This window comes from Phoxinus phoxinus (genome assembly GCF_949152265.1).
Source record: "Phoxinus phoxinus genome assembly, chromosome: 9".
Taxonomy (NCBI): Eukaryota; Metazoa; Chordata; class Actinopteri; order Cypriniformes; family Leuciscidae; genus Phoxinus; species Phoxinus phoxinus.
Window position 1 is genome coordinate 12,387,133 of NC_136884.1, and position 13,571 is coordinate 12,400,703.

The window sequence follows — 13,571 nt, forward strand, 5'->3', positions numbered from 1 at the left end:
CGCGGTCGTGACCTTTACTCTATCAGCTCTTGATTATAGAAAATCAACTAGCTAAAATATGCCTACATTGAAGTGCAATACGGGGGCGGACACACACACACACACACACACACACACTAAAAACAATCCCTCCCCGAGCCCACATTCACTCTCATTTGCAAAGAGTTGAAATGAAGTGACAAGCATCAGCCATTAACTAATGGGAGGAGAACATCTTTTGATGGCTACCATGGTCATCCATAAAGCAGGATTAAGGAATGCTTACCTGCAATTGAGCGAAATCGTTCCTTCTAAAGACCTTCCGAGTAAAAGCAATAGTGATCGGGGACAATAATAGAGCCCTCTCACTTTGATGCTGAGAACAGGTGAGTTCATCTCTGATGCAGCGAAAAAAAGGAAATTGATGGCCATTTGATGTAATCCTTTTTCTTCTATTGAATCATCTCTAATCATTTCCCTCTATTATATAATTAGAAAGTTCTTAATCTGTGGAACAGGACTGGTTGTATTTTGGATTAGAGGTAATCTAATTTAGCCACTCTAGAGAGCTGTTGTTCTCCCTCCCTGGAGAATGATAAACTTTCCAGACGTTGAAAAAGACAAGCCATTTCGAACAGTGGGCAAAAGCATCTGGCACACAGGGATATTATCATAGCAAGCAAGCAAACCAACATACCACCATTAAAAGTCAGGCCAGTAATGCACTGAATATTTGCAACAAGACAGAAATTATACAGCTGTAAATAAACACACTTTGGCTGGAATCATATGATCCAAAACATTTCGACAACATAGCAAGCTATAATCTCGGTGACAAGTGACAACTCAACTGAATTTGCAGAAACGATAGAATAAACCACAGCAAGGCAAACCGATGGATGTACAAACTCAATGAACGCACAATCTTTTGTGACAATGCAGCACTGGCAGAAAAAGGACAGTTCTGTCAACTGGCCCAAAACTCTCTCATACTTGCCACAGGCCCTTAACAATAAACCCTAAGTTCAGGGCTCAACAATAAACCCTATTTACTGAGATACTGTTGGACTGCGAATGGCAGATGCAGGCATTACTGGTGCATTAAAGGAATAGTTCATCATTTACTCACCCTCATGTCATTCCAGATGCTGACGTCTCTTCTTCAAAAGCTGCTTGAGAACCTCTAAGATTCCTACATCTGGCAGTTGATCGTGGAGTATCAGCAGTCTTATCCATTAGCAGGGTCTATTTGTGACAGGAAGTGTGTGAGTTCATGCGGTTCTCCTGCTTTGCGTTTCAGCATGCTGTCCATTGCGTGACCCTTAACCCGGCTGTCAGTGCTCAGTAATTCGGGTTTATCTCATATCCCTACCGCCACATGCCGTCCGCCGATCAAGATAATCGGCACCTGCAATTGACCGCCAACCCCGGAGCATGAGTGGAGAGGGGCATCCTGTGAACAGATGGGGCTTGAATAGATTGGTGTCCGATCAGCTTTAAACATTACATCAAATTACACTACATTACTATCCTGCGCTCCCAGATGTGATTATCATACAAATGGACGATTGTTCATAATGCGCTCATGATCAGGCAGGAGAGGATTCCACTTCCGTGCAAAGTCAGAGCCAGAAAGCATTTTAGCACAGTGAGAGATCTGACTCGCATACGGCTTTCAGCCATGAAGGGAGAGAGTGAAGGAAGGCTGCTTGGAGGTTGCGCTCAGTATGATGAGGGTCTTTTTGGAAGTGGCGGAGTGCTGGTGAAAAAACCCAAGATGACAGGCCTAGGGAGATAAGAGCAGGCACCAAGTGACAGTTCGGATGTCAAAAGCAGCTATGCATGACCCAACACGCTGCATGAATTCCACCAAATAACCTCGCTTATCTTCTGTCGCTGCCATCAAAAGAATGGCAGACCAGTTTGCTTTGCCCCTTTCTTCTCCCTCCCTTTTTGTCTCCAAAGAGAGTACTGTCTTCCAGTTGAAGATTTCAAACTCTTCTCCTGAAAGGCCGTCTTCCTGCAAGTTTAGCTCCAAACACCTGAACCACCTAATCAAGGACTTCAGGATTACTCTACAATTACATGCAGGTGTGTTGGAACTGCAGCCCTATAGAGATTGACACTTGAGCGTTAGACAAAAGATAGAGGTGTCTCTTAATACAAATGCTTTGTTTGGAAGTTATTTTCAGCCGATCACACATTTTTTTTCACTCCTGCATTACACCTAACCACTTTTAGTCCATGTGCGATTCAGATCCAATATCCTTGTCATCCAGGCATCTGAATTTGACCACTAAGCCAGAGGATCTTTCACATAAAATGAGTGTTTTAAACTATATTTAAGACATGCATAAGGACCATATTTGGCCTATGTTTCTGAACTTGGGAAAAAACAAAATCTGAACTGTAATTTCAGAACAACAGAAGTTGTGTTCTAACACTGAGCAAACAAATAACCTTTGTTTTTTGGATGTTAGTTATGTTATTGTTGACATAATATGTCTTTAATAAATAACCTAATATGAGCATTGTAAAAGCAAGATTTTAACCTGTGATTTCAAAAGTACAAAACTATTGGAAAAAAGCTATTAGAGAACATTCAGTTTGAGGTTGTTGTTTTTTTAACATGAATCATAATTACACTTAACCATAATATGAAGCATTACATTCTTTCGCAAAGTGAGATTTGAACCCATGATTTGGGTTTTATTTCATGTCTAAAAAGGAAGTAGAACACTCAGATAATTTGAGCTTGGCCGATGGAAACTCTAACAACTTTGTATTGTATTTTTAAAAAAAATTATTGCTTATGTCCTCCTCTTTTAGTGGTACCACAGTGAGTCACATGACATTCCATCTGCTGATTGCACACCCTTCATGACTGGCAAACATCCATTCATGAAAGGTGTTTACACTGAGATTTCATCGTAAACCTAACAGAACTCCGCAGACCCAACCCAGAACCTGAGTAGCCTCAATCTGAATGCTCTTTCCTGACTTAGGGCTCTTAAACCAATACTTACACATTACAGAAAGATTCTTGAAACTGCACAAACTGCTTGTAAAGCTAAGGATTTGTCTCTAAGGTGCTTGAGGCTCCATTGATGTGAAGGACCTGTGGAGTGGACCACTACCATATGTTCAGGAAATCAAACCAATACATCCTCCCTCTGCTGCTTTTATTATTTTTTTGGGGGGGTTAAACTAATATTTCCAAAACTAATATGCTGTAGACCTTGGGGCCTTGAACTTCTACTGTTTACAGCTGTAGCATCCTTGGCTCTTGTGAAATAAGCTCACATAATTCTTGTCATAAGCAGATACTTTGTTTCATATTAACTGAAACGCTTCATAGCCAAGAGAGAGAGAGAAAAAAATGAGAGGATTGGACAGAAAAGCGATTTGTCGCAGTTGGTGTAGCCATGGTGATGAGAGGAAATCTTTTTGCTCCACTCTGAGACACCAACCTCTTGTAGATGACATTTTCTGGGAAAAAAATCAAGTCAAGCAATGCCCTTTACCGTTAGTGAAAAAGGGCACACAAAGAAACACAGGCTACATTGACTTACCCTGACATCCTGTATCAGATTTGTCTCTAACTAGTGTGAGAAAGATGTTTAAAATATTTGGCAGGTCAAACATGTGCGCTAATATTTTGTTGTCCGAATACAACCCAACAACAGACTGCTATGGTGTGGTAAATCCACCATCCTTTGAAATTATTCAAATGAATCTCTCTCTACCTACAGGTGCGCAACAGGAAGTGAAGGAGATTAGGATAAAAAGAGGTACGCAGATAACCTCATTCACAGGACATCCTGGGGAAGTTAAAGACTACTGTGGAGGCGCTCACCCTCAACACACACGGGAACCATCACCATCCGCAATGAAGACAAACTGCTCATCCTGTTAGACAGCCCCACAGCCATACTGGGTATGATTAGGCTTTAGCCATAAAGAAACGACATGAAACAAGACAGACTCCTTGTTCCAAACATGAACACCTGTGTCATTACCACGTGTGAATCAGATCCACACACAGCATGTAAACATTTACATGAATCATGTACATATCTAACATACTGGGAACTCTGTATATCATTCACACATCATTGGTCTTGATGGTGGATTTGTCCTGCAAGCCCCATGTGGAGTGATTCCTGGAAGAGACATATTGATATACTCTAAGAAAATGGAGCTCCATCATTTGAAAATCATGGCAAGTAAAAATTAAGCAAATTAAGAAATATATGATTTCACTGTAAAAATAAAAAGTCAAGTATTTAAGGAAAAAATATTTGATTTTACATTAAAAATACAAAATTACAATACTAATGTCTCAGACATTTTCAAATGTTAAACCATAAAGCTTTCATTTTGGCAGACAACTGCAGGGAGCCCTTTAAGGTTTGTTGGCAATAGGTTTATAAATGCTTCCTATTACACAAACCTTGTAAAATTGGTGGCCCACTGCGTTGAAAAATACTGTAAGTGACCTAAAGTCATGTAGAGATGGAGTTCATGTGGAGCAGCATTTACTGTACATGAATCGAGCCGCACTGAGACACTGAAAACTCTGGATACTTGTAGGCCTATGTAGTATGGTATTATTATCGGCACAGAATTGTAGGCCAGTGGTTCCCAAACCTTTACACATTTTCAGTGGTGGACAAAGTATTTTTTACTTTGTTACTGTTCAATAAGTAAATGTTTCAGTAGGCCTATCTTTACTTTACTTTATCATAGTATTTTAATTTTGGGAAACTTTTACTTCACTACATTCCAAAGCATAATATATCATACTTTTTACTCGTTCCTTGTTATCTTAAACTGAAGAAATCGTCACCTGCTCAGAGACACGACAGGTGTCCAAACTGACAAAAAGGAAAATTTATTTAGCTACAAACCCTTAAAGGGATACTTCACCTCTGTAAAGATGAATGTGAATTTAAAATGGATCATTTATGTAGAAGAAATGTGAAATTATTTTTGAATTTGGAGCCTTCTAGACTGAGAAAAGCCAGAAAATGTATTCATTCACTTGCTTCACTGCCCTATGAGCCCACGCCTACCGGTAAGAGAGCGCAGTTAAACAACAAGGCTAGGCTACTACTAGTGAGTCTCCATGAGTCTGCCCGGGATTTCGAGACCGCCCAAAATGTCCGGGATTCGGCTTTTGCATCTACTGTCGCCATTCATTATGTTACGGGAAAAAGAGGATGGTAACCCCTACTACTCAGCATTATCCACAGAATAAGAACCTGTTAGCTTAGCTTCCAAAAAAAGATGGCTGACACTATTTGTACATTCTGTGAGTGAGATCCCACCCTCTATGGGCAGGTTGAAAACATGCGGATCTAGCGCCTTCTACTGGCACTAGATTTTCTTCTTAAAATGTTAACCCATTTTGACGTCGTTTTATATGCTAATATTTGTCAACACACATTTAGATTTTCCTCATTTCTACAATTGGCTATTTAGTTATTTTCTACGGCTGCCCAGTGGTCGAGAAGAGGCTAGGTCGACCAACATTTTATTCGGTTAGTTGCAGCAAAAAAACTCCACAGGAAGTGGCAAAGTCCGTGAGGTACAGATCGTTAACGGCAGCAGGTCCTTGTGGTAATTATTACAGTATGTCGGGTAGGATATCCAAACGTTCGCCTATCATCCATCGACCTCAAATATGGCTTATCATTTTAAACATGATGTAAGTAACTTTGCCGCTCGGTCTAAAGTCAACCTAGATAAATGTGCGCTATTATTAGGCGCATATCAAAGTGTTTGTGTGGAGTGTGGAAGCTGAAGTATAGCGCACTGCGTGACTGCTGTGCGATCAGTTGCATTTTACCTGATATCACCGGAAATAACTTCAAATACTCCGTAATTTATGGTCATACATCATTCAAAACTGCCAAGGGTCTACTTTTATTTGTGTAAAATTTACAATAACAACAAAACGTTGTAAAATAAAGAAAACAAACAGGACTCTCGTCAATTAGAAACATCTTTAGTCGGGGGGAGCCCTATATTTTCACTTGTTTGCCTTGCACACAAATTAATTATCGGTAGTAGTTATTATCGGAGTACGAAAGGTTTTGGTTATAAAACGTTTTCTTATTTGCAGATCAATACATATTAAGTGTCTGCATCCTTATTTAGTGTTGGTTACTTAAATTATAATAATTCACATTCACAGTGATGTCAGACTGAGATATTCCCTAACCTATTTTAGCTCTAGCGTTATCTGTGTCTAGTAGCCTACATTAAACCCCCTTCCCTACATACACTTATTTTGAGCAGTAGGATGAAATACTGTACGTAAAATTGCAGGTTTTTTTCCTTTTAATAATTTAAGTACATTAAAAATTAGCCTACTTTTACTCAAATAAAATTGAAACAGAGTAATAATTTTACTAGAATCATATTTTATTAGGGTATCTGTACTTTTACTCAATTTAGGCCCACTTCTGTCTCAAATGAACACACCTGATTCAAATGATCACATCATTAAAGACTGAAAACCCTGAATTGGATTATCCAATATAAGGGAAACATTCAGAATTTGCAGTGGACAGAGGCCTTCAGGACAGGTTTCAACATTTCCTTTCTTCAACTTCAGTTCTTTACTGTAGAGTGGTATTTTTGGGATGGTGCTGTTTGAGCCCACGAGGGATAGAGAAGTAGGAGTATAGAAGGAATCTTCATATTAAATATTGATGTAGCAGGAAGCCCTCAAGTTCTCACAGAAGAAAACCGTTCGCAATTCTCAACACTGTTATTCAGGAAAGGACTGGGGAAAGAGAGTATGATGGGAATTTTGTCAGCTCCACTTAATGTTCAACAAATAGCACAGCAGTGGTGCCTTCTATATTTATTTGGGGTTACCCATTTCAGGTTCCACATCTAGAGTAGCCCGCACTGAATCCACCTTACAGTTGAGATTACCTGAATTTCCGTCTTGTTACATAAACTTTTTTTCTTCCCACAGAGGCAGTCGGTGTGTAGGTGCATAACCCGAGAGCTCTCCGGAGACATGACGAAATCGTGGAACCTTTGGTGTAACAACTGGCACGTACTCACAAACATGCAAGTTAGTAGCCTTTTTTGTTGTTGTTCTTGTGTCGAAATCATGAACAGTATGCCCTGGGCTAGAGCCCTTGCTGCTGGTTTCCCTCCACACATAATGAATGACCCTTGAACAAAGGTTTTGCACCACCTCTGATGAACATGTCACATGACAACCATATGTGCATGTGTGTCTTTGACTCTCAATAGAGGACTGGATCCGTCAAGGTCCATTGCTTCTTTTGAGAGTCCAGTTTTATAATGGGATCTGCTGATATGTGACGTGAACGCAGGGATGTGGATGAATGAACAGAGATAAATATGAGTCCAAATGTCTCAAAGTGGCCTGAAAAAAATAACCTCCTGGTGACCTTGGGAAGATAATACAAGAGCAGAACTGATAAAGTCGGCATGAAACAGTAGTTGTGATTGTCTTTTCTTCCCTATTGTGATGTATAGCTGAGTAAAACAGGGCCGTGACGTAGGCCATGTCTACACTAATACGTTTTAGTTTGAAAACGCATCTTTTTCTCTCCGTTTTGGCCTTCCGTTCACACTGAGACGAAGTTCTTATGGATGAAAACGCTCTCCAAAGTGGATACATTTGATAATACCGTTTTCGCATTGTAAAGTGGACTGTTAAAACGGAGGTATTTAAAAAGGATGACGCAAGTTTAGTCATGTGACGCATATTGTACCAATAGATATTCATGTTTATACCGGTATTGTGCCTGTTATGTGCTATTCACTTTCACACCGTTGCTAAAATATGTTTCTTTACAAACTCTTCATATCACAGTCCTGCAAAGATGACAGAAAATGTACTCGCATTTTCTGTCCTGTGACAAAACATGAGAGCATTTGTGTTTTAGACCCAACATATAATGGTGACTGAGTGCGACCTGGACCACATCAGTGAATGGTGAGATATTTCGCTCATTTATCCTGCCAGAAGTATTGCACGGTAACTTTATTATTTATTTTTCCGTCTGTATCATGTCATTGAGCTTTTGTGAGTGTGGACGGAGAGTGTTTTTAAACCAAAACGCCGTTTTCAAATGTATCCGGATTAATGTAGACGTAGCCTTAAATTTTGTCCATTGGGAATTGATTGGGTGGTTGTGGTTTCCTATGTGATGTCATGTGAGTGACAGGTTTTCCCGCCCTTGCGCCAGTAAACACGTCATCAGAGAAGAGATGTCATTGCTAGAAGGATGCAAAGTTATTTTGATTAAATTTCATGAGGACACAATTAAAATGAAGTGCATGGATAAATCATTTATAACATATATTGCAATTTTGATTTCATAGTGACTTTAAACACAATACAATACCAAACCTTGAGTCTTTTGGTATATTAAAGGTGTGCATCTTTTTCTTTTTTCCTTAGTTGTGTAAAAAGCACCACCAACATGTCATAAAATGAGAAAGTGTGCAGGGTGATGAGTCAGTCAGTCATGTAGTGCACGCTTCGTCTTTTAACACATCTGTGGAAGACATGAAGAGTTCATTTACGTGTATTCTTTCGGAAGGGGATACGGCTGGTTTAAAGCAGAGTAATTAGAGGGCTACCCTGTGTGTCAATGATGAGGACGAGAAGAAAGGGAAGCTGATTGGAGAGCACTCATCTCAACACTTCCTGTCTGAATGCTTGCGAAAACGGAACCCATCTGTTTAAACAATGCACAATTACCAGCATTTTAAACAGCTAAATTCGTTAAAGTGATTAGTCCTGTGTTTACCATAAGCAACACTCTGTACACAAGATAACAGGCTCATCTGCATATGCTAATTAGGGCAATTAGATATGCTCCACAGTGTAATTTCTATTCAGCCAACCTACAGGCAGTTTTAGGAGATTATCAGAAATAATGAAATAAATCAATCAATCACATAAAGGCTAATATATGCGCAACAAATGGCAAGGGGCAGCCAAGCGACAGATTTAATGTCACAAACAGCAGAAATAAACCTGGTCTACAACAGCGGTCATCTCCTCTTTTAAGTGATTACTAGCTTCCTGATTACATGATTGCGATAACGATGGACTGAGAAAGAAAAAAAAGAAAAGAAAAAAGGTACAATTCCCTATAAATCCTCTGACCTCCCAGTGTTCACTGGAGTGGTTTGACAAATACTATTGGTGTTGAATGTAATATTATGTGTATAATATCTGAACTGCAGGATTCTAGATAAATTGAAAATCACGATTTTCTCGTTTAAAATAGATTTCACGATTCTGAATAGACAACTAAAGAACATGACACGTCATTTAATAGAGGTCCTGACAACATGTTTATGGCTGCAGACTATTTAAAAATGAATTTAAATGAATGATTCAATGACTTCACGTTTCATTGCTGGATCAGCGTTTTTTAACAAATCTCTTGAATGAACGATTCGATGAATCACTCGTATGGGCTGCGTCTGAAATCACTCTCTTGAGTAGGTTCTTCTTATGAATAAGCAATTACTTCACGATTTAAAAAGTAAAAGTCTGCTTAAAAAAGTATGTTCTATATGCGTGTAATATGAATGTAATCTGGAATACTACTGTACATTCGCTATGCTGTCACTGTCGTGACCTACCAGCGTCAGTTACATCGTTTCACTGCCATTCATACATCCTAGTGGCCTCATGGGATAGTACAGTGTCCATCGTATGCACACTTCAGAATCTTGTCAGAAGTGTAACTGGGTACTTTTTGTCACATACTGTATTTCGCTTACTATATAGTAGAGAAGTATGCATTTTGGATGCAGCCACAGACTTTCAGTACTGGATGAATCAGTGTTTTTGAACAAATCTCTCGAACAAATGATTCAATGACTCCCTCATGAAGACTTCACTTCACCCGAATCAATGTAATTTAGGAATAAGATTGCTTGGGTGTTTGAATCGAGATCGCGATCTTTTAACAATTAATCGTGCAGCGCATATCAATACAATTTAAAATAAATTTTCTATTTGAATATATTTTACAATATAATTTATTCCTGTGACGGCAAACCAGCCATTACTTTTGCTCTCTCCTACATGCATGAGGAGAAGATAGACAGAAACACAGTATTTTGGATGATTTGATGGTAAGTGGGCAAAGATGAAAGTGTATTTTTTCCCGCAGTGTTTTTTTGTTGTAGGGTGCATGATAAAAAGAGTAAACCAAAGCTCCATTGATTCTTTCCTCCCTCCATCCCTCAAGTTATTAATCGGGGCCTGCAGTCAGAAGACGTGTGGATAAACACAGAAGTGGATCAGTTTAATTTGATGCTCTGATGCGTTATCAGCGACAGATATTAAACTGGAAAGCGCCATCACTCGCATAAATAGTCTCAGGAAATACAGAAATCTCATAAATACAGGAAAAGTCTCCCTGCTCAGTGTGTTTAGATCGATGTCTTCCTACAGTTTTTGTATTTTGTACCCACACAGCCCCATCAATAGGCTCAAAATACACTTTCATCAACACCAAACCATGTTGCTCATCATGACTTATATTAATCAGTGATTCATTTTAGCTTGAAACTTTAACTTAAAAACTGTCAAATAAACTTTTTTTTTGTTTTTCAATAAACAAAACACTTCCAAGTACCCTGGAATCTAGTAAACCTGGTATGTAAATCCCTAACTGGGAATCACTGGTTTAGAGAGAGAGACAGGAGTTGCGTTCCAGATGACACACTATACGCGATGCACGTATACACTATGTACTCAACCGTGTAGTGCATGAAAACACTGTCGGAGTCTGATGCCCCTCCGCGACCGTTGAGTGCATGAAGTGTCCAACATTCCACTCTTCGTTCTTTATGTTAAATAAGTGCATCATCAAAGTGCACTTTTTCTTTATAGAACTTTCAGTGTGAACACTTCTCGTACTATTTATACTACAAAATGGCATATAATCGTGACGCACATAGGGACATTGTACTCCGAGAATCTCGGGATGTCAGGTGTGGTTGAGAGCCGGCCGAAAGGGCGTGGCGACTGAGACCGCCAGTACAAGGAGGATAATTATAGAATCACCTGATGTTACCGTAGCAACAGAAACCAGAGGTTGGCATGTGCATCCCGCTGCGCTGCGTTGCTACAGAGACACCCTCCTCTCCTGTTAGCACAACTGTGAACACTTAATCTGATCATTTTAGAGAGGTGCCATGTCACCTCCAGCACTTGTGTTCCTGATATTCATGACAGCAACTAACGCTTAAAGAAACCAGACAACGCTATTATACCAGGCCTGATAACTTGGTTTGCTTCCTCTCGTGACAGAGCGGGATTAGAGTTCTATCTAACAAGTCCTCTGAGAGATAGACTCGCTCGGTGTTAGTAAACACAACACACGGAGAAGGGGAAAATGGCTGACTTGAACACTACGGATCTTGCTGTCTACATAGGGAAGTAACAATCAAAATGCTCCACATGGTAACAGCTACACTAAAAGTTTGGGGTCGGTAAGATTTTATGCTTTAATTTAGACTCTTACATTCACCAAGGCTGCATTTATTTGATCAATAACATAGTAAAAGCAGGAAAAAGTCTGAAATATTAGAATTTAAAATACATGTTCTATTTTAATTTAGCATGCAATTTATTCCTGTGATGCAAAGCTGAATTTTCAGCATCTTCAGTGTCACATGATCCTTCAGATATCATCCTGATATGCTGATTTGCTGCTCAAGTAACATTTCTTATTATTATCAATGTTGAAAACAGTTGTGCTGCTTAATATTTTTGTGGAAACTTTTTTGATGATTCTTTGACTATGAAGTTTAAATCATTTTTTGAAATGGAAATGTTTTCAAACATTATATAGTAAATCTATTTGCAGTAACTTTTGATCAATATAACACATCCTTGATGAATTAAAAACATTCGTAAAATTAGTAAAAAAAACTACTGCTCCCAAACTTTTGAACGCTATACATTAATTAAATACCCTTGAAATATTTATCCGACCCCCAGAGTCATCTGATTGGTCCATTATTTAAAGCTGGCGTAGATAAAAAAAAATATATATATATTTTTTAAATGTCAAAACGCATAAACGTACATTTGGTACTCGTGTACACAGACTTAAGACCCATACCAAGGACGATAACTATAATGACCATTTATAAAAATCATTCTAAATATAAAAGAATAGCAGTGTCCACACCACAATTATAACGGACAGAGAAACAATATCCTTGGAATCACTTTCAGAACGATTTCTTCCAGCTAATGAACAATGAAAACATTGACAGCCAATCAGAATCCATCCTGCTTTAAAGAATTTGAGCATTTAAAGCGACAGACGACAAAACTGCAGTGCACGCTTAGAATAAACACAACATTATCGTCCGGTGGTGCGAACGCTAATATAGTTATGAGAGAATGTGAGAATTTGCTTCAAACTGTCATTAGATGCATACAGTATAGCTTTCATCAAGAGAATATAAGTGAATCTCACTCAAAAGACAATTACACTGTCATCTATCTCTGTGGAGCTCTGCTAATGAGAATCCAACATGATTCAATTGATTCAAGACCACAGTAATTATATTCACATATGATGGGAATATATGCCCTTGATCATTTCATAAGTTTATCCAGGATCTTTTTTTTCCATCCTCTGGCAGCCACGGTGATCTAATAGAATGATGAGCGAGAAGAAACTCCTTATGCCGTCCAATCTGCCTCGCAGTGTGAAGCACACGGCTGTCGGAGGTAGAAATCCTCCATTAGAGGTGCCCTCTACCCGACAAGACCACAGTGTTTTCCCGCTTTCACTCTTGGCTCTCACACACACCTCTCCTGAGCATCTGGAGGTCACCGGGACGACACGCAGAAGACACGAAAGCCGGCTCACAAGAGCTACTTGCACTGAGAGACTGAGTCAGGGATCAGAGTTTGCAGCTATACTGAGAATTCAATCATTTAATATTATTAGTTGCAGTCTGATTTCACAAGACTGGATGGAATTAATCGAATCTAAACCATTTCATAATAATGTCAGCCGTAAAAAATCTGTAACACCATTCAGACCGTAGAAAAAAAAAAATAATACATTGAGATGCTGACCGCACCTCCAGTTCATGGTTGTACATCCATTTCTTGAATTGATGCTGTTTTTCTGCTCTTTTGGCTGATGTCAAACAAGAAATGAATGCAGCCGAGCAACTGAGCAGATCTGCCAGAAGAAAATTAGCTGGAAGAAAACTGACCTCTGGTTTTTAGCTAGTTTTTAAACATCGAGTGTGAAGAGCACATCTCCACTGGATTTCATTTTAAGCATTAGAACATTTTAAAAGTACTGCGCAAAAGAAGTGAGGTATATCAATGCAGTCTGCACAGTGCATACTGTCTATTGGCAACAGAAGCGTTTGCCATGTTGTATAAGTGCACAGTGTGACAGACAATCTTTGGTCGGATGCTTAGAAACTGACCCAATGTTCATGTTTACTCACCATCTGTAACGTCCCAAAGCTGTATTACTTTCTGTAGAGCACAAAAGCAGGATTTTGAAGTGCTAGGGTCACTCTTC

At 39.1% G+C, this 13,571-nt stretch overlaps 1 protein-coding gene across 1 annotated transcript in view; it reads right to left on the reverse strand.

Annotated features, from left to right (window-relative positions):
• The window catches only part of LOC307003749 (uncharacterized protein), a 133,961-nt gene extending 131,895 nt beyond the window's left edge, over nt 1-2,066 (reverse strand). Inside the window, exon 1 of the mRNA XM_079622530.1 lies at nt 1,109-2,066. Coding sequence (XP_079478656.1) covers nt 1,109-1,114 — 6 coding nt within the window. The 5' untranslated portion in view covers nt 1,115-2,066. The remainder of the gene's footprint in view (nt 1-1,108) is intronic.
• Between the last annotated feature and the right edge of the window lie 11,505 nt (nt 2,067-13,571).